Below are 27113 nucleotides of genomic sequence, written 5' to 3' on the forward strand. Positions count from 1 at the left end.
TTTGTCATGGGGTGAGCCTAGATGTAGGCACACCTGGTTGAACATTAAAACTAAGAAAGGTCATGCAGAAGTTAAGTGAATAGGTTAAGTTAGGAAGGGTAAGAAAATTTTAAATTAGATTGCTGGGTCCATTAGTGTTTGCCCAGCCAATGTATTTTGTTTTAATCTAATTTGCCCTTGATAAGCTTGATTTTATAAGCTTCGCTGTTCAAACTGCAGGAGATTAGCTAAGGCTGAACTACTGACCTGATGATAAAGATCTAATCACAGGTAAAATGCCTAAGAGGCTCATAAACCTCACTGGTTTATAAATCCCGGTTTATCCCCGGTAAGGGATTTTATAATTCAGGATAGGATTTTCCAATTTTGGCATTTAAAATGCCTAGAAGGCGCATTAAAACACAGGTTGCTGGGCCCTGTCCCCAGAGCTTCAGTCAGTGTGGCACTGACGGGGAGAACGGAATGGACCTGGGGGGACCGTATTTCTAACAAGTTCCCAGGTGAGGTGAATGCTGCTGGTCCCAAACCACGCCTGAGAACCACTGCCGACTGTATACCTACAGGGTATACCTCCTCAATACCCTCTTCTTTGTGTGGTCCTTAAGAAACCCTGACTCATTCTTCCCCCCCATCATACCGCTGCCCAGATTCAGTGAAAATTCAAGCCTGCACGGAAATCCCTGATCACTCCTGATTAGTACGAAGCCTCAAGAGTCTCTTTCTGATCCTCAGGGACTCATGTAAGAATTAACTGAAAGCATTTTAAGTTAACTGGCTCCCAAAGTGAAAGGCCTGCTCACAAATCTGAAAGTCCACAGGTTACTGACACAAAGCCTACAGGAGCCAGAGGACTAGCTTATATGAACACACCCCGTATTTGTAGAGTGTGCTCAACATTGGCACCTGATCAGGCTGAAAATCGCTCATCTGAAGTCACTGACCAATTTCTTCCATATCTTCATATGATTACAATCTGGATGACAGTGGGCAAGTTTGCAGATTATTTAATAAAATTAGACAAGTAAACCAATGTAATGCTTCTTTAAGTTTTTTAGGTACTGAAATTACTTGCAGAAACTAAGGAAAGCTATGGATATTTTCCCCAAGTAAATACATTCAATTTGTTTGGGGTGTGGGGGGGACAGGGCAGTACCTCCCCAGGGATCTATATGCTCCCGATTAAGAACTTCTGCTCTAAGGGTTTTAGGTTGATGCCCTCCTGCTGAACGAGGTATCTCACAATCCTATGATATAAAGGCCAATTCTGGGAGGATTTCAGTCAGGAGGAGCTAGGCCCGCATAGACACAGTCTATGTCTTTACCTTAATCTTCTTTTGTCCTGGAACTGTATTCATTTTAGCTGTTGAGGAAAGTTACCACAGACTTTGCAACTTTAAAACAACACAAACTTATTATCTTACAGCTCTGGAGGTCAGGAGTTCTAAAATCAGCATGTCAGCAAGGCTGTGTTTCTTCTGGAGGCTCTGGGAGACAGAATCTGTTTTTTTTTTTTTTTTTTGCCTATGTCAGCTTCAAGAGGCCACTTGGATCCTTTGGCAGGTGGTACCTGCCTCCATCCTCAAAGCCAGGAGCCTAGCTTCTTCAAAACCCTGTTTTCATCATCGTATCTCCAGCCTTCCTTCCAAGGCTCTCACTTTCCTCTTTCTCTTTGTAAGACCTCTGTGATTACAGTGGGCCCGCCTAAATAACCTCAGATGTTAGTCCCATCTCAGTATCTTTGTTTTCCCCCCAGATTTTATTCATTTATCTTATATATAGAGAGAGAAAGCACAAAAAGGGGGAGCATCAGAGGGAAAGGGAGAAGCAGGCTCTCTGCTGAGCATGAAGGCCAATGTGGGGCTCGATCCCAGGATCCTGGGATCACAGCCAGAGCCAAAGGCAGGTGCTTAACCAAGTGAACCACTCAGGTGCCGCCATCCCACCTCAATATCTTTAACCTGATTCTGTAAAGTCCCTTTAGTATTTAAGGAAACACATTCACAGATTCTGGGAGTTAGGACATGGATCCTAGGGGGTGGTGTGTGTGGGAGACACTATTCTGTCTACGATAACATGCATTTTATTATTATTTCTCCAATATACTCTAGCTTTTGGTTGATTATCATTATTTTCAACATGAGTCAAATAAAATTAATAGTAACTGTGGATTTCAGTTAAGCATTTTGAACTTACTACTAGTAAGGAAGTTGGAAGGACTCTAATAGCCACTCCATGAATCATAGAAAACTTCTAAACTTAGATATTTATACATACCAATTAATAATGTTGCTTCTAGTTCTCTAAAACTTACATATTGTAGAAACATGGTTAACAGAGTCTGTATTTTGAGACCAACTGAAAAAAATAGAAAAAGCACAAATTAGTTTAATCTTAAAAGCACATGATGTAATCAATCAAAAATTCTCGTGCTCAAGTATAGAAAACCAAGGAATGCAGTAAGAAAGACATGATTTCACCGAAATATTGTCAAAAATAAAGTGTTTTAGTTGCCTCTATGATCAATGTGGGTTTTCAAGATAATGAATGAGATGAATTAACAGTACTATAATATTTAGAAAAGGGGAGAGAATATTCACTCATTCAAAAAAGGTTGTTTTTGAAGCACCTATGTAGCAGACAATCTCCACTTTGTACTGTTACTATGTCCTCATTTTTTTAAAAGATTTAAAAAAATTAATTAATTTATTTATTTCATAGACAGAAAGAGATCACAAGTAGGCAGAAGGCAGGCAGAGAGAGAGGGGGAAGCAGGCTCCCCGCTGAGCAGAGAGCCCGATGTGGGGCTCGATCCCAAGACCCCGAGATCATGACCTGAGCCGAAGGCAGAGGCTTAAACCACTGAGCCACCCAGGCACCCCACTATGTCCTCATTTTTAAAAAATTTTAGCTTCAGAAAACCTGGGTTAAAAAAAAAAAAAAATCACAGGACAGTTACAGGAAAAGGCCTAAATTTTAAACTCAATAAACAAACAACAAACTTTATTCTGAATTATTGGGTCTGTTCCTGCAGTTTTATTAGCAAAAATGTATTTAAAACTGTTTTTTAAAAAATCATCAGTGGCATCCTGCATATGAAAGTTTTAAACCATCTGCTTTCCAAAATGTTCAGTTCAACATCACCATCTGCTGAGGGGATTAAGAGCACACCTTCATGAGCATGGAGTAATATAAGGAATTATCGAAGCGTGCTATATTGCACACCTGAAACTAATTTAACACTTTCTGTTAACTATATTGGAATTAAAATCAAATTTTTTTAAAAAGAAGGAAATTCTGGCACAGACTACAAGATGGATGAACTCTGAAGACATTGTGCTAAGTGAGACAAACCAGTTACAAGAGGAAAAAAATAATAAATCTCACCATCTGCAACATGTGAAAACTGTTTTTCTTTTAATTTTCCTCCTATTTCTCATGAACAGCTCTCAGAATGAACTGCAGTATAATCATTGACAGAATTTACATTCTCATCATGTTTAGCTAAACATTTGATCTACTGCAATTTTAAGCGGCAGCAAGAGTAGCAAAGAGTAGCAAAAAAAAAATAAAAATCTTGTAAACAATTAATTCTGTCTGTGATGCTCTAAATTGCCTCAACCTTTTCCATGGGCTCAAATCCCTGTTTCACTATTGTATTTGGGATAGACACACATTTTTAAAATCCTGAAGTGACATAAGCAGGAAAATGCTATTTGGGTTACAAGTTTTATGACAAAGTAATCAATTCTTCTTCTTCAATGAAGTAAATGTGGAAAAAAACAGAAAACACAAGTGGTGACCAATGAGTGTGAAAACACAAGTGGTGACCAATGAGTGTATCAGGCCGCAGGCCCAGGGGCACCAGAAGAAACCAGGCCTCAACCCATTTGTTCAGTCGAGGCTGGCTTCGGCTGACCTGTCCCCCACCCCATTTCTCATCCAGTCGGCAGGTCAGGCCAGTGGCACATGAGTGGCCCGTGAGCCTCCTCCTTAACTTTGAAGATTTTTGTTCCAATTCTTTCATTACTACAATGACCCTCTAAAAGGCTTGGAAAAACACTTGTCTGGGCCCGCATACCATGCTGGCACAAGGATTCTCTCAGGCTATCTCAGACCACTTGTGCCTAGACACGTCAAAGACAACCCCTACCCACATCATGCCATGTTGGATAATGGGGCCCTTGAGGTGGTGCTGACTCCCAGGACTGTATTCGAATTGGGGTTCAGAACACCCCCCAAACTCAAACACACCATCAACCATTGCTTTAATCAGGATTTCTACTGTTTTTCTCTTTCCTGCTATTTGGCCTCAGACATCAGCTAGGGCACAAAGCCCATTTCCTGGGAAAAATCACGCCACTATCTAAACTTTGTGCTTTCCCTTCCAGCTTCCCCCCCCCCCCCCCCCCGCCACTAGTCTGGCAAACTTGAATACTATCTCTGAGACCGGGAACAGCGGCTCTGACTGACACTTAGCTTACATTTTTGAAGCCCAGAATCTAAGTATTGACTTATTTTGTTCTGTGGTATGTTGTATTAACAGGCCAATTTAGAGTAAAGCCTGCCTCTTGCCCCAGCTAGGTAGGATGCAGTGAGGAGGGAAGGGAAAATGGGGGAAAGGCTGGCTCCTGGGAGGGTGAGGAAATGGATACACTGCAGAGTCTTAGTCTCAAACTTAGAAAGAAAAGAAAAAGGACGAATGTCAGAGTGAATATTTGGAGGAAAAGCACTTAAATAAGTCTTGAGATTAAAGGAGTTTTGAAGTGAAAATAGCTCTGCTTAAGAAGGAAGAGGACCAAAGAGTTAAATCCAGGGTAGAATAGGAACTTACCTACGTGGGGGAGAGGGAAAGAAGTGTTAATTAATTAACCAGCTTTTTAATCTTTGTGTCATTTTAGTTACTATAGTTTTTCCTGATATAAGTTAAATTTTAGATTTTTAAAATGCAATGAGGAACGAAATGTGCTGGGCAGAAAAGAATTCACTCATGTCGTTACGACTTCTCTTCAGGTCACACGGTAGTTGCAAGATTTTTACCTTTACGAAGGGCATCTTGCTGGCTCAGTCAGCAGACCCAGCGACTCTTGATCTCAGGGTTGTAGGTTCAGGTCCCTTGTTGGGTGTAGAGATCACTTTAAAAATAAATAAATAAAGGTTTTATTTATTTATTTTTACTTCAGGAAAAAGTGAAAAAAAAATACAGAGAATTTGTCCTCATCATCTTCTCCCCTTCTTACTGAGTCTTTCAATCCTAAATCTCAGATGCTGCTATATATGAAAGGCAGTTGGCTTTCTGGTTCACTTAAAATTATATTTTTGTATTGTTACTGAATTAATGCTTGTGTTTTGCTAGACAATTGTATTTTTCAAAGCATGATGCAAATTTTATTCTACACTATAATAAGGAAAGAATCCAGGCACCAGCCCATAAGCGCATTATAATCTCCTGGAGACTGTGGATTCTGAGAAACAAACTGAGGGTTTTGGAGGGGAGAGGGGTGGGGGTTTGGTGAGCCTGGTGGTAGGTATTATGGAGGGCACATATTGCACAGAGCACTTGGTGTGGTACATAAACAATGAATTTTGGAACACTGAAAAAAAATTAAATTAGAAAAAAAAGAAAACAATCCACTTAGTTCTATGGAGAATGAAATGCTATGATTCCATAGAGGATGATAGGAAACAGGCAATCTGAGTTTGTGTCCCTGTGGCCACAGGCTGACCCCAGATGATGCTGGCACTCTGGGAATAGTTTGCCAGCTACTGAGTAGCAGAGAGAGCCTCAAAGCAATATAGAGATAGCCTTACTCATACAATCTATTTTGGCATTGGAAAGCTTATTTAATCCGTCTTTTAAAGTATCTTTTACAAAGATGTCTGGGTGGCTCATTCAGTTAAAGGTCTCCCTCTTGATTTCCGCTCAGATCATGATCTCAGGGTCATGAGATTGATCCCTGAGTCAGGCTCCACACCCCACATGGAGCCCAAGATTCTCTCTCTTCCCCCTCTCCCTCTACTCCTTCCCCAACTCATGCTCACATGCTAGCTCGCTCTCTCCCAATAAAAAAATTATAAAGTATCTTTTACATAAGGTAAGAATGACAAAATTTGTTCTTATAAATTATTTCTTCAAAATAATAGCCACTTGTAATTTTATTAGCCTTTCCCCCTTCTGGCTATGGCTTACTCTTATTGCTAATAATGTCAGACTTTGTACTTGACTTACCTTTCAATCCGATTTAGCAGCTTTCCTGAAAGTCCCATACATAACACATTTCCTCATACATAACACATTAGGATGCTTTTCTTCTTTTTTTTTTTTTTCCACATCAGTATACTTTTAATGACAGTAACAGGAACCCCACTCAAACTAAAGGGATTTCATTGCTTCCCATAACTAAAAGTCCAGATGAAGAACAAATTGCTTGAGTGGTTCAATTTGGGATTTTCTCCATTTCTCTGCAATGCCCAGCTCCACATTTCTTTATGTGTTAGCTTTTCCCCCGTTAGCTCAATCTCCATGTAATTGTAATACAGCTGCTGTTGACATTAGGGCAACCTGATAACCTCATTCACATCTGGCTGGAGAGTCTGCCTTTCCATTGTTCTCTGGTAAAAGAGAACATTAATGAGAATATGAGGCTGATTGCCGTTCTTCACAAGCCACTGTTAAAGGGAATACCAAGACCAACCAGTTCTACTCCATAAACCGAGGTCAATTACACAAACATTACAAATGACAGAAGAAAATCATCATCATCATCATTATCATCACCATCATCACTACCATCACCATTTCAGATAGGTTAAAAATATTAAACATATTGGCCTTTATTTTATTTTATTTGTTTCCTATTAGAGACCCCTACCAATGCATCTCACTAGTGACCTATTCCACAGCCATGGAGCTTAAAGTAGCTTTTTTCTAAACTTCTGTGTCCAGCTTTTTTCTTCCCATGCTCCTCTTGCAAGCCTTCCCAATCAAGCAAGTTCTCTCTTGCTGGGTTCTGCTAAATAAAGGTAAGTGAATATCCTGTATGCTATTCATTCCTATATTAACTTGCTGATTAATTGACACTTAGATAGCTTTGTGATGAATAATAAGAAGGAATATTAGTTGTTAATTATGGTAATTGTTGTCATATGTGAATTAGTAAGGCTTGGGAATTCACCTTTTCAGGAATGTAACCCTCTACCGAAATCTTGTTTCCATGGGAAAATGAATTTATCTTCTATCATTTGCATTTGCATAAATTCATTTATTATTTGAATTAGCATATGGCTCTAAACTTAAATACCAGTTTTTCTAAATTAATGTGACCTTTCATTCATTCAATAAAAATGATATTGCTCAATCTAATCCTGTAGATAGAAAATGGCCATCTCTATTTTTGCAAACTGAAGGCTAAACACAATTGTGCATATTTAATAGATAGATGCAACAAGCATTTTTTTTTAATTGAGTGTACCCAGGGCCTTCACATTTGTTGTTCACTTCATCTTCACAACATTTTTGGAAGGCAGATTTATAACTTCTATTTTACAGGTGAGCAAAACAAGGCTTAGAGAGGTGAGTCGCCAAAGGTGACCCAGCTAGCTAAACATCAGGGCTGTGAGAGGACAGAACACAGTAAATCCTGACTCCAGTTTCACTCTACCCATGAGTTTAAATAGGGAGACGTAATGGCTAGACACTGGACAGGACAATGCCAAGGTGACAGTGAATTTAATTTCCAGAAATCATATATGGAAAGAATATTTCGCTACATGTTAAACTTAATTCATCTGCAGTGTGGGCCACTAGATAGAATATGTTAGTCTGATCTCTCTCCTACACAGAAACAGTAATTTTCTTAAAATTGCCCAACATTTTAGATTCCAACCATAGATGCAAGCATACACACCTCCAGGTTTTTACTGACCTTGAGAGTTTTGAGGAGTGCTAGTCGGCTGTTTTGCAGAGTATTCTCTACTGGCATTTGTGTGATGCTTTTTCCTATGATAAGGCGGGGTTATCTATGGGTTATTGCCCACAGTCTTTTTTTAGTCTCGTGTAAATGACTAAAGTCTAAGAAAAACATATGAGAGATCTGAATTAATGCTTTGTTCTGCTTATATACAGAGCTTTCCCCATTTCCCAGAAAAAATTAATTCCTCTTACCACAAACCCCATTTGATATAAATGTCTTTTCATATCACACAGATCATAATATCTTCATATAATATTCTCTTCTTGGTTTAAATAGTGTGTGAAGGTAATTCAATAGCAAAATCAGGTATTTTGATGAGGATCAAAACCAACCGACCGCTCATAGACTTCCTTTTTAAACATAATGGTTTGGCTTGCCTAATAATCACCAAAATATTTGATTAGTGCAGGACTCACAGAAGTAGATTTGACCGTTATCTTTGATATAAACCAATTAGTTCCTATTTTTCCCTTACTGGTTTTCTTGGCAACATCAAGAAAGAATTGCCTTTTTGTTTGCTAAACTTACTCTGACAGAAATCTGTTTCCTATGTTACTGCTTTTGTGGCATAAGCTTTCACGTATTATCTTCAATATTTGTAGCTCATTTGCATGAAAATATAATATCTAGTCTCAATACTGCAGCTCTTAATATATGGAGAATTTGCTTTCCTCTTCCATTATGTCATTGACAATTTATAAAACATATGCCTGTGGAAAATGGCATTTTTTTGGCCCAGAGATTCACTTACAGATAATAGTACATTCAAGAAATAGCACAAAGAAGAGTCATTGTAAAAAAAAGACGGCCAGGTGGTGGGTATTAGAGGGCACGGATTGCATGGAGCACTGGGTGTGGTGCAAAAACAATGAATACTGTTACGCTGAAAATAAATTTAAATAATTTAACAAAATAAATAAATAAATAAAATCTTATTTTTAAAAAAAGAAAGAAAGACAGCCAAAACCAAAGCAAAGCAAAACAAAACAAAACAAAACAAAAAGACAGCCAATGACTTAGCTAATTCCATTCCCAAATCTGGCAGCTCGATGTCAGCATAAACCCGTCTTTGACCCGCCTATTACCGGTATGGGTCCCTTGTTCCCATCCATCATGCCTATGGAAGCAAAGTAATCCCTTGGCTGCTCTTTCTATTCTGGCCCCAATGGATAAATAGGTAGAAAGAAGTAAAATATCTGTCAATTCTAAGAGAACTGCATCATGAATCCTACTAGAAGACCCTAAGAAACACAATCAATGACAATTCTGTGATTATTTGTAGAGATCCTTTACTGCAATTTTTCTTCCATGTCAAGAATTAGAAGTTAAGAACTGAATTTCAGTTTGAACCAGAATTTATCTAATTTCCATTTTGAAGGGCAAGATGGAAGCACTTAATTTCAAGCTATTTTGGCTTCTCTTCTATCATTTCCCTCAAATTTGGGTCTACATCCTTGGGAATGTGCTGTGGATACTGGAGAGGAGGGGGGCAATGGGTTACCCCACCATGCAGTTCTCTCTGGAAAAGTCAGTTTTATTTGGTTCCCAGTCAAAGATCCATGCAGTTAGCCACTGAGATGCCCCTATTCTAGCATCTAGCCCTCTAAAAGCCAAATGTCCTTCTCACTAATTTCCTGCTGAAGTCAGAGTCGTGGGGACCATTCTGTTTCTGAATTAGTTTCATGGCTTCTCATAAGTCTCTGTGACTCTAAGACCAGAAACTTTCTAATCTAGATAGATTCTAGAACCTCTCTTATCTACATTTTCTTGGGGATTTCATTTCTTAGAAATTAAAATCAGAAAACCTCCTTGCCCCCTGCTTTTGTCCTAGTAAACTTGGACTTGGTAGGGGTTCCATCTTTTTCATATTCTTTCTCCTTTGGAAGAGAATTCATCTTCTCTTCCTTTTGCCTCCCCCCCTTTTTTGTGCAAATGTTCTTAATATATAATAAATGTGGGCAACTACCTTCCCCAGGTTTCTAGACATTTTCTTAGTTTCTAGCTCTTTAAAAACTTTAATCCTTAGTGTCTTTTGTCTTAAAGAAGTTTGGAATCTCATGGGATCTTATTTTCTATTTCTTTTATGTCATGTTATTTTGTGCACTGATGGAAATTTTCTATATCAAGAGAAAGGCAGAGAAACTCATTACCTCAGTTTTCTATAATTAATTACCGTAATTAATTACACAGAGGGCCCATCTTCGTTTTTATATGTGTTTTCAATGTTTATATGTGTTTTCAAGGTTTCTTTTGCCTTTGAAGCATTTTTCAATGGTATAAGTGTGAGGCTTTTTTCCCCCATCCATCTATTGTTCCTTTGAAATCCTGGTCTCATGTGTTTCCTATTTTCCAGTAACTTCTGACAATGTTTTATCCACTGAAGACAGTCTCTCTTGTTCCCTCCATTCCCCCATCTTTTAGTGGATTATTGTTTTCATGATATTTTGCCTTTTACTATAATGAATTTGACAAGAAAGTTACAGGTAAGGGAGTAAGATATGTATGCTAAATTCACCATCATTTTCTCATCTCTAACAATTTAAAAAGTTATGAGTTAGTAGTAAAATGTTCATTCAGATTTATTGCAATAAAGAGCACCCATACATCAAAACTATGTACGTAAAGACAGAACAGACTTTTAATGGGAAAGGTAAAGAATCCAAATCACCAATATAAAAATCAAGTGCCAATGTATTCATTCACTTAATAGTTTTTAATCAAGACGGTTCATCCATTCTCATATATTTAACAGGAGAATGGATACACTTAGACTTACTTAATTCATTCTGACTTAAGAACTTTTTTCTCTTTAAAAATTTCTTATTTCTGCAAAGTTGATTACATCTTGTCATTTTTTCAATCTTAAAGCTTTACATTTTATTTCTATGCTACTATGCTTAACCTATACATTTAAAAAATATTTTAATTTCATAACTCTTGTTTCCCTAGTAAGTACAAAAAGGAACCCCTGTTTCTGCAACTTCTCTTCCAACCAAAATAAGCTTTTTTTTTTTTAAGGTTTTGTTTACTTATTTGAGAGAGAGATGAGCAAGTGAGATAGAGAGAGAGAGAGACAGAGAATGAACGGGGGAGAGGGAGTAGTAGACTCCCCACTGTGGAGGGAACCAGATGCAGAGCTCCATCCCAGGACCCTGGCATCATGACCTGAGCCAAAGGCAGATGCTTAACCACTGAGACACCCAGGCTTTCCCCCAAATAAGCTTTTTAACAGGAGGCAAAGCTAACTTTCCTTCTCCTTGTACAGGGAGCTAGGTTTATTGGCAAAGGAGATTCCTGTTGGGCTCCGCTCCATTTAAGCCTAGCTCCACAACCTTCTCCTGTGGAAGCGAGCTCACTTTACCAAGAGAGTAATTTTTGTGGTTCCAGCTTGAAGCAAACCGTGGAGGTTGTTGCTTCCAGACCGGAAGAAGTCCAATTGTGTGTCTTATATTGTCCTGGCAATGCATTTCTGTTAATAACCACAAACCTGCTCACAAAGTCTCTTCTGCCGCTGATCTTAGTGTCAATACCTACATTCTATTGCAATCCATTCTTTTTCTGTATCACCAGTGGTTTCTATAACTCTGTTGGATTTTACCATTAATTTAATCTTGTTTATGTATCTTCCAAAAATTCCTAAATGTTTTGGGCTTACTGGTTTTCTTGGTTTGCTGTAAAACACTTCTGTATTTCTTCTATCATCAGAATGTGAGTTCAATAAGGGAGACAGGAATGTATGCATGAGGTCAGTCAGCTTTCTCGGACTGGAAGTTTACAGTTAAAACATCAGAAAAGAACCTCAAAACACATATTAATGAAGATGATTTTATTGAGTTATAGGACAGGGTGCATAAGAATAAAACATTTGAGCAAAATTTAACCATTTACTCAAAACTAAAAACTTTCAATAGTAAAAAGTACATTTAGAATCTTTATGACTGAAGCAAATATTTAGTTATGTAGTGAACCCCCAGATAGATAAAACAAATAATCAACTGAAGTTTGTTATGGTCTAAGGCAAATGAAAGTTCCTACTTAGAAGAAAAGTTGTTGCATATTAAGAAAACACAGCATATGTTAGTTACTATCCATTTCCTCCTCCTGTATCATGTTAAAGAATCAGACACTTTCCTCTCACTTCTCCTCAGAAAACATATGAAAACCCCATGTGTAAAAATTCTTAAAGTTTGACCTTCCCTAACACTATTTGATTATAAAGTTCTTTGGTCAGTGGAACATAAGATTTTTTCAAGTTATCCATGAAATAAAGTGGGTCAGAAATTTTCAATGGACTAAATCCTTCTTCCATCAATTGAAACTTCTGTAGTTTGAATGTCCCTGTTGTTTCCATCTTCTCCTACAAAGCAATTGTCAGGATTAGTGGAATCATTTAATATTATCTAAAATCTATAAACAGAATATTCAATTACAAGATAGACTGTAATATTTAATTGTAACACTTTTATATTCTGTGACCATCTCTCTATTTACTACTCATAATTTAACATCAGAAATTTTTAAAAATGCCCTCTAGAACAGTGGAATTTTTAGCTCGATTTACCTCTGAACTTTATTTAATATAGAAGAATTATGAAAATTGTCAAAAATTATAACCAACTATAGAAGCATCTAAAATACACAGGCTTATCTCTTTAATTCACTGTGAACACAACATCATGTACAGGAAATGCTATTAGACACCAAGAAGATAAAACCTCTGAAAGAGAACATTCCATTCCATAAGGCCAAACACTATAAAAACCAGGAGTAAAAGATGATCTAAATCTTGGGTTCTCAAACTGTGCACTGAGGTGCTCTGTGGTACTTCTGTGAAATTCCAGTGTCTCTAAGGTGTATTTTAAATTTTCCAGGTAAACCCAGTGATACCTGTTGGTCACTGCTTGCTAACTACTAGCTCAAGGTAGTTCATACTTCCAATATTAGTTTGTGACACATTCTTTTCAACGATGCCATATCTTTGTGAAACAGGGTTTTCAGTGGCTGCTGTGATAAAAGGCAAGTACAGCTCCAAATCAATGTGCGACAAGGAATTGGGCTCTCCCTGTGCAGTCCAATCTAATTCCAAGGTTTGAGGAGTTGTACAATGCCCAATTTACATCTCTCTGGTAGTTGTGGTTGTCTAAAAATAAGAGTATTTTTTGCCTTTCAATTTATATACACTATTATTTTCAAAGAGGAATTAATTTGTTAGATCTAAAAACTTAATGAATTTCTTTTGACCTAAATACTGAAAAAAAGAAAATTTAGGTATTTGGTGAATCCCAAATGCCACGAAAATACTGAGACTCTAGAGATGCCATGAATCTAGAAAGTTTAAGAAGCTCTCTGTTTTAAGGGATTTAAGAGATAAAGTGTATCTCTCTGTGACAGCTTCAGGCATGGAGGAGTAACCTGCTTTGAGTCAGATGACACAGCGAGGTCCTTATAAGGTTCTATGAGTCACCTGGCCATTTTTATTCATCCTTCTGGACTAATGCAAGACTCGTGTTCTCTCTGCACCCCCTTCCCTGATCTCAGCCTTTCTATCCCACCCTCTTCCCAACACGGTCATCACAGAATTAGACCTGGCTGTATGGAAACACATACTCTTTTTCTCATTTTTAGAAAATTAAAAACTCCCTGTATGTATAAAATTGACATTCTGCCTTACACACACACACACTTACACACACACACACACGGCTCTAGCGGCACCTGGGTAGCTCAGTTGATTGAGCTTCAAACTCTTTGATTTTGGCTCAGGGTCCTGGCATCTGGCCCCATCAGCTCCACAATCAGCAGAGTCTGCTTGGGATGCTTCTCTCCCTCTGCCCTTCTTCCTACTCCACTTTTGTGCTCTCTCCCCACCTCTCTCTATAATATGTAAATAAATAAAATCTAAATAAACAAACAAAAAACCCCAGCTCCATAATATGCTGGGTGTATTTCTACAGGTAAGGTTAATTTTATTTAGGTAATAAAAACCATTAGGTAATGGTTTAATAAGATCTCATCTAATTATACTATTTTTTTTTAAAGATTTTATTTATTTATTTGACAGAGAGAAATCACAAGTACGCAGAGAGGCAGGCAGAGACAGAGGAGGAAGCAGGCTCCCTGCTGAGCAGAGAGCCCGATGCGGGGCTCCATCCCAGGACCCTGAGATCGTGACCTGAGCCGAAGGCAGCGGCTTAACCCACTGAGCCACCCAGGCGCCCCTAATTATACTATTTTAATTAACATTATTCTTATTCTAGCTAATAAAGAATATCAAAATTTTTAACTCCTATAAATAACATTTTGTAGAGCATCTTTATATATAACATTTGTTCAGCTTTGATTACTTTTTAAGGATACATTTCTGGAAATGAAATTACTAAGTCAAAATATATGTAAATTCTAAGAGCCCAATTATATATTTACCAACTTGTTTTCTAGTGAGGTTATAACAGTTTGTGTTTCCACAAGCAGAATGAAAGGATCAATTTAATTTAATTTCATCCCACCCATACTAAGTAATATCACATTAAATTTTTTTTTCTTTTGTAAATTTAGGGTGCCTGGGTGGCTCAGGCAGTTAAGTCTCTTTCTTTTTTTTTAATGTTATATTAGTTGCCATATAGTACATCATTAGTTTTTGATGTAGTGTTCCAAGAGTCTTTGTTTACTTATAACTCCCAGTGATCCAAGTGTCTGACTCTTGATTTTGGCTCAGGTTATGATCTCAGTATCCTTTGAGGGAGCCTCACATAGGGCTCTGGGCCCAGGGGGAGTCTCCCTGAGGATTCTCTCTCTCCATTTGCCCTTTCTCTACCCACCCCCAAAATAAATAAATCTTTAAAAAAAATTTTTTTGTAAATTAAGTAGCAAAAATAATCATTTTTAAAATTTTTGCTAAATGGAATTTGGTAAGATTTTGATTTTGATAAGATAGTTCTTTTATTTACTTTGTCAGAAGTGATTTAAAGTTTTGTTCTGCTTATATAGGATAATTTATTATAATTCATTTGTTAAATAAATATTGTTACTGCCAACTAAGTACAATGCATTGTACTAACTATAGCAAATACTATAATAAATGTAACAGTCACATTTCTATTTCTTTAGGTATTAAATGATGCTAAAGCATTTTCTAAGTTTGTGCAAGACTGACTTAGATTTCTAGAATAGTTCTATGCCAAAATATTTCTTCTTCTTAATGAAAGTGAATTTTAAGTTGCCCTAGGGGAAACGTGTTTAAGATACTATTTAAACTACCAACTGTCTACCCCATTAAAATATATTATTTGTAAGGTAGTATGGGGAAATTCAAGAGAGAACTGAATGTGATTATAAAAGGGAAACATGAGACATCCTTTGGTGTCAGAATTGTTCATATCTTGGCTGAAGTCATTGGTGAAGAAGCAATACAGGTGATAAGAGTGTATAGATCTTAATACACATGCACACACACACACACACACACACACACAGGTAAAGCACAAAATTTAATAAGATGGGTAGATTGTATCAACATCAATGTCCAGGTTATAACAGTTTTGAAAAATAACACCACTGGAGGAAATTGAATAATTGCTACACTAAGGATCTTTCTCTGTGTTATTTCTTCCAATAGCATAACTACAATAATCTCAATAAAAATTTCAGTCAAAAATGTATCAATTCTGCTTCATACTTCTGCTTACCTTTGGCAATTCAGAGGACCGATAATTATGAAAATAATCTGAGACAATGCGTATGAAAGCTCTTAAAATTATGTAAATGAATATTTTAAAAATTATGTAAATGAAATATATATTTATGACAGTTCAGATGATGCATCCCCTTGACCAAGCCATGACAGGGCCATGAAGATGCTAAGCGAATGCTTGGAAGATGAATATGTTGCTATCGATTGTTCGCTAGGGATCTAAGAGTGATACGATGAATGTATCCAGAAAAGTTTTGTGATTGGATGTTAAGAGATAAGTACTAGCTTTGGGGACACAGTATTAAATACACGAATGGCTGAATAAATGAGTGAGAAAATTCATCCAGTGGCTGAGCAAACTCTTCTTTTTACTGTATTTTATTCTAGCAACCTAACAAGAGAGTGCCCACCTCTCAAAACAAATAAACTGAGAACTCCTTAAAAGTATAGAGTCCCAGAGGAAGGCTGGACAGAATGAGGGTAAAAATTAAAAGCAGAATTGCTTAAAGCCAATTGCCTTTCAGTTCTGCACACATCCTCAGACACCTTGATGTCAGCCTGGTGGAACACAGTTCTAGGCACAGAGCACAAAGTGTCTTCACAAGGCTTGTGTACAATGGAGTTTGGGCTTGCACCATTGCTGAGGTCTTGAGTGAAGAGGAAGAAAGCAAGTCTATAATTAGACTTAGACAAAGACAAAGACACCCTAGCATTTCATCAAGTTCCCTTCTATAATTAGGCTTCAAATATGGCATAAATTAGCATCCCAATGCTTTTAATGAAAAGCATTATTCTTGAGGTTTTCTAATATAAATCAAATGCACATATTATCTAAAAGATAAAATATTATCTTGTAAATAAACCATCTCCTGGAATCCTGGTCTTGTAGTTAAGTTGAATCTTTAGTTAAGTAATATTACCTGAATTCTTAAAATTCAAACAGTAGAGTTACCTGAATTCTTAAAAATTGTGGGCAGGCATAAGCTGGTAAGAATGTTACAACTTGTTCATAAACCTTCTCCAAGTCCAGAGACTTATTTGGTCTTAAAGTAATAGAAGCCATTCCTGCTTTTCCTTCATAATCTGAGAAAAAAGTTTGAAATAGCATTAATTTTACAAGCACTAGGTGATTTTTAAAATGATTCTCTTAATCACATACTAATTATTGCAAATAGAGACATTAATTCTATCACAGCAGTAACAATGCAACAATAGTATAAATGAGTGGATCCCTCCCCGAGCATATGATCGATGTCCCAGAAATAAGTCAGGAACAGGAAAGGATACAGTCTATTCTTGACTGTCAACACTACACAAGTGAAATAGATGGAATAGAAAACACCATAAATAACCCCCAGTTTGCATTCTACCACCATTAATATAAAATACCGGGAGGAAACACTTATTTAATGGTGAATTTATTCCAGACAAATATCCATGTTAAGAGTCAATACAAAAATTAAAAGGCAACATTGTTTTTAAATTTAAAAACCAGACTGGTCTTGAATTCCACAGATCACTTAGTGCTTATCATGCCACCTATGTGTTTTTCCAGGGAAATAGTATAGACAACACCCAAGGTCTATTAGAGTAAACATCCCCTTCCTCTGCTCCTCATTTAAACACTCCCATCCCATTGTCCTGGGCACCTCTAAACATTAGTTGGACATTGTTTACACTTTTCAAAACAAAACAAAACAGCAAAGGAGAACAGCTATCCTATCATTTCATTCTGGTAACTTTTCTTTGTCATTTTCACCATCATGAAACAATCTTCATATGCACATTTACAAAGATAAATAAAGCCAAACAAGTTTTTAAATTATTTTTTATTAAGGTTCAACTTAAGGGGCACCTGGGTGGCTCAGTGTGTTAAGCATCTGCCTTTGGCTCAGCTCATGATCCTGGTGTCCTGGGATGGAGCACCGCATCAGGCTCTCTGCTCAGCGGGGAGCCTGCTTTCCCCACCCCCGCCTTCCCCCTCAGCCTGTCTCTCTGCCTACTTGTGATCTCTGTCAAATAAATAAAAATAAAATCTTTAAAAAAAGTAAAAATAAAAAGGTTAACTAGGGCTCCTCAGTGGCTCAGCTGGTTCAGCAGCCGCCTTTACCTCAGGTCATGATCCTGGGCTCCCTGCTCAGCAGCAAGTCTGTTTCTAGCTCTCCCTCTCCTTCTGCCCTCCCCCTACTCACGCATGCTCGCTCTCTCTCTCTCTCTCTCTCAGATAAATAAAAACTTCAAAAAAAAAAAAAAAGATTCAATGTAATCACAAGTCAGTGTTACTAAACATTTAAACTAGCATGTGTTCCTATTTAGTGGCATGCATAAACTCTAGTCATAAAAGGAACAATAACAGACTATTGAAAAGCTGGAATTATTTTCAAGCAGTGAGTCATGGACCAGAATTTTCAAGCTTTACTTAAAAATACACACATCCATTAAAATTAAGTTGGTACTGGATGTGACCATGGCATTTGTTAGCCTGGTCTAGGGCATTACTTGCCAAGACAAGACTAAGATATTTAATATATCAAAAAATGAAATGTCGAATTAGTAATATCGTTACAAAAGTAAAGAAAAGCAACACATTCTATTTTGAGAATTCTTTCAAACCTGAAATATACTCGTACCTGGCACCGTTACCCCATAGACGTTTGCCTCCTGTATAAAATCCAACATTCCAATAACGTCAGCAACCTCTGTGGTGGCAACGTTTTCTCCTTTCCACCTAAATGAAAATCAAGTTGCAGTGAATGTACCTCTGTCTGAAGAAGCAGGTACCCAGTTTTAGCTTCAGTGCCTTGTGTTTGGTTCTGGGCAAGTTCCAAGTAACCAAACACAATGGCAGTTTTTGAAACGAAAGGCATTTCCAAGGAAGCACTTCACTGAGAAGTCAACAAAAGCAGAATCATTGTTTTAATTAAAATTACTTTATCTGTGTTTCATTGGCATAAATCGATTACTATAAGATGTTTTTCTACAGTATATCATAAAAACAAAGGAATGATAATTCCTCTCTATTTTGAATTGTAATTACAATTAAGACAGAACATTGCCTTTCTCTAATGATAGAGTCAGAAAAATGAAAGGAAAGTTCCAGTTGTCTCTCAGGGTAGTGACCTTTAATTTCTAGGGGTTAACCCCTTTGGATCCTTTAATGCAAATGAATTATGGATTGAGTATATTCAATTAGAATGATTTTATACAAAATAAGCCCGTAAGTTGTAGGAGAAGGTAAGGAAGTATGATTCATTTATCCATTCAAACATTTTTTTGAATGTCTCTTGTATGTCCCTCATTATTCCATAGTCATTGAGTAGTAAAGCAAAATCATTGAATAAGCCTAAAATAATCTTAAGGAATTAAGAAGGAAAATGTAAGAAAGAAAAATTTTGCTGTTTCATTGTTTTTATCATTCAGTCAAATATTAGACCAGAATTGACCAAACTGGTTTCCGTTTCAACTCTGCCATTTAAACATCACATCTGTCTACTTATTTTATATTCTTAAAAAAAGGAGCTCACTGATTTGGACCAAAATGATTCATTTAAATAATGATAAAAATTGACATCAACACTTAAATTAGGTTTTAATCTAGAAACAGATGGCCACTGAATTTTTAAATGGGGAGACATTACAGAGCTGAAAGTGCTCTGTCTGCCCCAAAGGTACAGACCATGTGGTCTACAATCTTTCCACGGAGCCTTGCTTGGACATGGTTCACAATTCCAGAAGAAGCAGTATGACCCATGCTATTTCGCACCTGAACGTGTCGCCAGTACGGTCCCAGAAATAAAAGAAATTGTCCTGATCTTGCACCATTAAGTCTCCTGTGTTAAAGTAAACATCTCCCTTCTTAAAAACATCACAAAGCAGTTTCTTCTCTGTGTGTTTCTTACTCCCGGCATAACCAAAGAAGGGATTCTTCTTTTTCACTCTACAAATGAGCAGCCCAGGTTCTCCTGGGAGAGAAAGGCACTTTTTGGTGACTTGATTAAAATTATTATTACACATATCATGCATGTACTTAGATTATATCTGACCAACACAACCAGTGTTGATATTCTTTCCCGGAACTTGATTTTTATTATATTTGATATTTACCCTGGGTGCCTGCATCCTGCATCCAACACACCCTTTCATAGACTGCCACCAACACAAACCACTTTGGAAAAACTAGCAAAAAGGAAAGCAAATGCAGGCAAAGGCACATTAAATTTATTTTACATCCTATCCTGGGTGGATAGACCAATCCATAGATTCAAGTTCCATAGATTTTAACACTGATAATAATGAAACTATATAAATAACCATAATAATAATTTTAGTAAGATTATGATAGTAGGAATATTTATCAGGCTTTTACGATGCAGCAAGCCCCATGAGTCCCTTGCAACTGTCATCCTATTTATTCTTCACAGAAATCCTTTAAAAATGATAATTAAAATCCTTATTTCACAAGGAAGGAGCCATGGCTCAGAAGGGTCAAGTAAGTTACTGAAGTCCAACAATGTTGGAAGGAATGGACCTAGAACTCAAATTCAAGTCCTTGATTTTGCAACAAGGTTTCTGTTCAATACTATCTCAGATCTAGAAGGTAATAGAAGCTTAAGAAAATGTTTTATTCTTATAGGAAGTTATGTGGAAATCCTCAATGGGCAAGAGATGAGGCATGAAAGTTATTAGTATTCTTTATATGTAGACACATTAACTGAAACAAATTTTCAATCAGATTTACTCAAATTAATCAGGATTTTGCCCAGTAAGCTGCAAGATAAAAATCTACTTCTACAAGAAGTGTGGAAGACAAAGGGGAGCAGCAATCACTGTCCCAGGACATCCTAAGGCCATTGTTGACATGATTTGCCCCCCTGTAAACAGAGGCAAAGTCCACATGACTACTCAGATGGGGTTAATTCCAGAACATTGTAAACCAATTATGTCATTTTAACATTATTCAATGTTCATTGCTCCCACTCCTGCTGGACATCCTGGCTTCCACAGGCACATATGCCATTGGTCAAGCCAAGTCTGGTTGGCTACTGCAGAGGCCCCTCATTGTCACTGTCATCATGGACACCTTCATCATCATCGTCATCACCATTGTTACACTTCCTGAGTGCTTTCTGGGAACCAGTCACTATTCTGAGCACCGTATTTATCTGATTCTCATCACAAACCTGTAACACAAGCCCTCAAATCATCTTCATTTTACAGTAAAGAAACCAAGAAAGATATAGTAATTTGCCCAATGTCATACAGTTACCAAATGTGGGAGACGGGCTTTGTTTTTGTTGTTTCAAAGCCTCAGGCTCCATGCTGAGATAAAGACTCAGATGCTTAACTGACTGAGGCACCGGTGTGCCCCTGGTTTTTGCCCTTGGTTTTTATAAACCAAGTTCATCTGACTCCAAAGCCTGTCCTCCAACACATATTCCTTCAGTTACATTCCCTCTATTGCAGAAATTTCCAAGCCTCTCCTGTTCCCCTTAAAATTTATATTCTTTGTTTTTCTTGAGACACAGGTTGACAGTTTCTTCCCTGACAAATTAATTATTGCAAATGCTTAAAAACATCATAGTATTCTTCATCTACCTATTCCAGGCAAATGTATGCAAGATACAGTATCATTAATGGAAAAAATATTGAGTAATTTATAATGAGAATCACAGAACACTAAAGCAAATGTTTCGGGACAATCCACTTTTTTTTTTTTTTTTTTAAGATTTACAGATTTATTTACTTATTTTAGAGAGAGAGAGAAAGAGTGCAAGCACAAGTCAGGGGAGGAGTAGATGATGAGGGTGAGAGCGAATCCTCAAGCAGACTCCCACTAAGTGAAGAGCCCAAACAGGGCTCAATCCCAGGATCCTGAGATCATGACCTAAGCCAAAATCCAGTCGGCCGCTTAACCGACTGAGCCATGCAGGTGCCCAGGGACAATCTGCTTTTTTAAGAAACCCTGAGTTTGTACAAGCAGTTCTGAAACTCAAGTTCCAATGTTGATACTGTCCTAAATCCAATAAATAAAACACACTGGGAGTGCATGGCTGGCTTAGTCAGTAGAGCATGAAACTCTTGATCTTGGGGTTGTGAGTTTGAGCACCATGTCGGGCGCATAGATTCCTTAAAAAAAAAAATAAAATCTTAAATAAACAAAACAAAATAAAATACACTAGAAAGGTGTGAATAAACAAAGTCCTTTACAATCTTTTTATAATTGGCTTTTCTCTTGGACACAGCTTACAGATCTGAATTAGGGGAAGATATTTGATAAATGCTTTTAGGTTTGAAATTTAGAGGACAGGGCGATTTGTTTTTTAATAGACAAGGCTTATATTCTTTCCAAGCTTCCAGCTACCAAAACACATAAACAAGCCAGGTTTGCAACCTTTATCTCCACATTTGAAGTTAAGATTTAAATGAATTCATCTTTGAAATGTAGCCTAAGCATATTCTGAAAAAAGTAAAAAGTAATTTTGGCCTGATTTAGCCAGCCTGAATCTCTAAACAATTCCAAGTGCACATATCTACATTGAAATCACTAGACTGATCATATGCAGCAGCAAGTTAATTGTCTAACCAAAAATTATCAGAAACTATACCTTGGTGGAGGAGGGGAGTGAGATGGAGAAAAGCAGCAGGTAGGTAGCAAACCACATGCCAGGCTCTCTGAGGGACTCTGCATACATCACCTCATTTAATGGTCAACAAGAACCTCACAAAATAAATATTGTCAACTCTACATATGAAGAAAATGAGTCTCAGCTCGAGTGGCCTGCCCAAAGTTGTATATTTTCTAAGGATGAGAGCCCAAATATAAATGTAAGCCTGCCTGACTTTCCACTATACCTAGAGTGATAACTAAGGCATTCTTTTATACATTTAACTTGGTGATAGAGGACATTAGCACTACTGTTATAACTAGAAGAGTGGATCAGGGAAAAGGGATCCTAGTAATAATCCATTTTAGATTTTAGTAACTGACCATCTGAGTGGCCCAATTGGGATCCCTAATACCTAATAATGAAACTATTCTACCTGCACTGAAATTCCAAATAAATCTCATCACATATCCATAATGGCTATTCTTTCTTCTCTAAATTCAGTAGTAATTAAATAGAAATTCAGAAACTTTTGCCTGAAAAGACATGGTCAAATGCAAGAATCTTACCTTTCTTCACACGAATACACCAGCCCTGTTCATTTCTAATGGGTTCATCTTTCTGAAAATCATACTTTAGCAAGTCATAACTGAAAAGAAGCTGCAAAAATAAAATTCAACAAACAACAAAAACAATAAAGAAATATTTATTTGTGCAGTGACATCTACTGGTGGCAGAGTTTATGTTCAGGCAACTGAAATAAAGAATTAGAATGCACATTTACGAAAAAAAAGTAAACTTTCCTGATAAAAATTAAATACATACTTGGAAATCAAAACTGAAGGCATTAGTAAAGAGCACTTATATGATGGCATTTACTTACATTTCATTTTATGTTGCACATTACCTTAGCAAAACAATTTTATTCTTGAATGAGCAGTATCAAATATCCCGGTGCTCAGTCACATACTCTACTAACTCTAGCTAAAAGGAACACTTCCTGCTTTCTTTTTTTTTTTTTCAGTCATTCAAAAATATCCCTTCTGGGGCACCTGGGTGGCTAAACTGGTTAAGCATCTGAATTTTGGTTTCAGCTCAGGTCATGTTATCTCAGGGTCTTGAGATCCAGCCCCACATGCTTGGGATTCTCTCTCTCCTCTCCCTCTGTCCCTCTGTTCATGCTCTCTCTTTCTCAAATAAATAAATAAATAAAATTTTTAAAAATCCCCTGAAAGTTTTAATAAAACCAAAGTTTCAACTACACAAAGACAAGAATTTTGTTATCTGTTTTAAAATTATAATCCCTTAAAAAAGGGATCAGATGCTTATTTGACTTTGAACTTTTCCCCAAGCCTTTCACCTTTATTTCCCTAAACTAACACTCAGTACTTCTGTGCTGTGAGATAGCAAATTTGTTAGAACATGCTCATCAAGTTGGGAAACAAGCTAGTTGGACATCTCTCCTTGTCCCCAAATATTTCCAGCTATCCTGCTCCTGTCATGTCCACCTATACACTAAGAGGTCATTCTGGGAGGAAAAATTGCAGATTGGTTCAACCCCACCCCTTCCTTTTATATATAAGAAAACTGAGGTTTTGCCAGTCAATTAAACAAGCTATCTTATTAAGGTGAACTAGAAAACAGTCATCTAAAAATATAGAAAAAATAATAAGGAAGAACACATAGAAGAGAGAAAGACAAAGAGGAGGAGGAACAAAGTGAATAAATATAGAGCAAATAAGTGGGAAAAGATGAATAAAATTAATGGGGTGCCTGGGTAGCTCAGTCATTGGGTATCTGCCTCCAGCTCAGGTCATGATCCCGGGGTCCTGGGATCAAGCCCTCAGTCGGGCTCCCTGCTCCGTGGGAAGAGGCCTGCTTCTCCCTCTCCCACTCCCCCTGCTTGTGTTCCCTCTCTCGCTGTGTCTCTCTCTGTCAAATAAATAAATGAAATCTTAAAAAAAACTATTAAGACTATATAAGGAATGCATTTGACAAGCATCATTACAAGTATGTTTAAATTGATAGGAAGAAAGGTAGGAAACTGAGTAATAAAATAATCTATAAAAATGATACCACACCATTTTAAGCAATTAATTTAATTCCCTTGAATTTAACCAAAGAAAATGGAACCGAAGTTAAATTATGTGTTTTTTTAGAAAGAGAGAAATCAGTCCCTGTGGCATCAAGAATTTAACCTTAACCCCAGTTTAACCAGGGGTCTGGCTTTTACTCTCAGCTTCTGGGAGATTCTCTCTATGCCTTGCAATGTTATGGTCAACAGGACTCTATGTGTTAGCCTAAGGGCTTTTGGCATCCACATAGTGACAGTATGGTTCAGACTGAGTGTCTCTGAGCCACATGAATAACATGATGTGGGATGGGGACTTTGGGTCTCCCAGCTTGACCTTCTGAGGGATTCAGGAAAGAGGTCAGCCTCACAAGAAACCAAATAGAGTTAAATGATGGAGCTGCAAAGAAGACTGCAGACACCAAGGCTGGTGAGCATCCCTAGCTGGCAATAATACTCTGTGTACATGGTCACACGTCAGTTCCAGGAGAGTAATGCCATCCTGACTGCACATGAAAGGACCCCTAAAAGCCTTGCATTTGGTGCCCTTTTGATTCTGCCCTATTGCTTCTCCCTCCATCTGATTTTAATCCATTTCCTTTAGATGTAATAATAATAATGACAAGTGTAACAGCTTTTGGTAAATTTTGAGTACTCAGCAAATCATCGAACCCCAAGTGGGTTGTCGGGTCTTCAAAACTGGCAAGTGCTGTGAGAAGTGACGATGGTCTCATGGAGATTATTGCACTGCTGGTTAAATTTCCTGGTCCATAAAAATTGCCTACTTTTAAGATAATAAATAAGTTTACAGACATTTGAAGGTATCTTTTTATTGAATCCTTTTATGTATTTACATAAATATGGGAAGATGAGAAAATCAGTACCTGTATTTCCTTCTCTCCTCCCACCCAATTCCCATCATAGTTAGTGCTGTATTTTTATATTTTCAGGATTTATACTGCCATCCCATCTATAAAATAATTTGGAGCTCTTCAATCTTCTGTATTTAAATGGATTCAATCAAACCTTTTAACTGAAGGCGATTTCTTCATTTCTAAAATCTGCTTTCTCTTCAGGTTGACTGGATATTTTCCACTGAGTGAATTTTATAAAGATGTATGATGTTTTTATACATATAGGCGCATTGTATTCTCTGAATTCTTAAAATTTTGAGAACATCTCTTTGTTGCCTTTTTACTCAAAGAACAACTCAGTCAGAAGTAAAATTCTTAGGTGAATACCTTCCTTACTTTTTTATTTTTCCTGGCTTTGAGTGTTTAGTTCTTGTTTTAAGAGATGCCTGAGATGATTCCCATCTTCACCCTACACTTTGTACAACATTTGTCTTCTCCTTATGGTTCTTTATGTTCAGTAATTTTACCAGTATATATTTTTCTGATGGTCATTCTGTACTTTTTCCCCCCTAGAACATAGTGTGCTCTTTTGCTAAAGATTGAAGTCTTTAAGGAAGTTTTCCTCTATTAGGTTTCAAATAAATTTTTTTCTTTTTGATCTTTTTTTTTCTTGCAGAAACACCAGTTAGTGGATGTCAGATGATTGTATATGTTTTCTAAATCAATCTTTCTCATTTATTTTATATTCTTATTTGTTTATTCTTTTTATTGTGTTTGTGTGACTCCTTAATCGCAACCATCTAGCTCCCTAACAATGTTTAGAGCCTGTAATGTGGTGTTCATCTCTGCAATACTTTCATTCTTAGACCCTTTTATTTTTCTCCTTTGAACTGAGTGTGTCTACTTTTCAACTCCTTTTGTTAATTTATATTTCCCTTGTACTGTCATATCTTTTGAGCTCTTATTTCTTTTTAAAATATTTTATTTATTTATTTGTCAGGGAAAGAGAGAGGGAGAGCACAAGCAGAGGGAGCAACAGGCAGAGGGAGAAGCAGGCGCTCCCTGAGCAGGGAGCCTGATGTGGGACTCGATCCCAGGACCCTGAGAGTATGACCTGAGCTGGAGGCAGAGGCTTAAGGGACTGATCCACCCAGGTGTCCCACTGAGCTTTTATTTTATTTATTTTTAAACACTTTATTTACTTAATTGACAGACAGAGAGGAAACACAAGCAGGGGGAGCAGCAGAGGGAGACGGAGAAGCAGGCTCCCACTGAGCAAGGAGCCTAAAGAGGGGCTTTGGGCTCCATTCTAGGACCCTACAATTAAGACCTGAGCCCAAGGCAGACGCTTAATGACTGAGCCACCCAGGCGCTCCTGAGCTTTTATTTTTAAAAAGAATATTATTGTAATTTTTTAATCTATGGGAAATTATTTTACTAAATATTCCCTGGTCATTTTATAGGGCTTATCATTTTGCTGTGTATTTGTATTTTTTTGTCAGCTTTTATTAAGACTTCTTTTTTTTTTTTTTAAGATTTTATTTATTTATCAGAGAGAGAGAGAGGGAGAGAGCAAGCACAGGCAGACAGAATGGCAGGCAGAGGCAGAGGGAGAAGCAGGCTCCCTGCTGAGCAAGGAGCCCAATGTGGGACTTGATCCCAGGACGCTGGGATCATGACCTGAGCCGAAGGCAGCTGCTTAACCAACTGAGCCACCCAGGCGTCCCTTTTCTTTTCTTTTTTCAAGTTTTATTTCTTCTAGGGATTTCATGTTTGTTCTCTCCCAATTATATCATCCCTAGGTGTAGAAAAGGAGAAGCCAGTCTATAACTGTGAGTTGGGTTTGTCTCTCAAATGCAGTCACAAAATTTTTTAGTGTTTGCTCTGGGGGCTTATATGGCACACATTCCCTTCGGCTATATA

General features: G+C 37.3%; 1 protein-coding gene across 1 annotated transcript in view; it reads right to left on the bottom strand.

Moving 5' to 3' along the window:
• Window positions 1-11897: 11897 nt before the first annotated feature.
• SLC27A6 (solute carrier family 27 member 6) overlaps window positions 11898-27113 on the bottom strand; it is a 65908-nt gene continuing 50692 nt past the window's right edge. The window contains exons 6-10 of the mRNA XM_032336835.1: window positions 22835-22925; window positions 19424-19622; window positions 18291-18388; window positions 16613-16743; window positions 11898-12327 (exon numbers count right to left, since the gene is read on the bottom strand). Of these exons, the coding sequence (XP_032192726.1) occupies window positions 12151-12327; window positions 16613-16743; window positions 18291-18388; window positions 19424-19622; window positions 22835-22925 (696 nt within the window). The 3' untranslated portion in view covers window positions 11898-12150. The remainder of the gene's footprint in view (window positions 12328-16612; window positions 16744-18290; window positions 18389-19423; window positions 19623-22834; window positions 22926-27113) is intronic.

The sequence above is a fragment of the Mustela erminea genome, chromosome 3 (genome assembly GCF_009829155.1).
Source record: "Mustela erminea isolate mMusErm1 chromosome 3, mMusErm1.Pri, whole genome shotgun sequence".
Taxonomy (NCBI): Eukaryota; Metazoa; Chordata; class Mammalia; order Carnivora; family Mustelidae; genus Mustela; species Mustela erminea.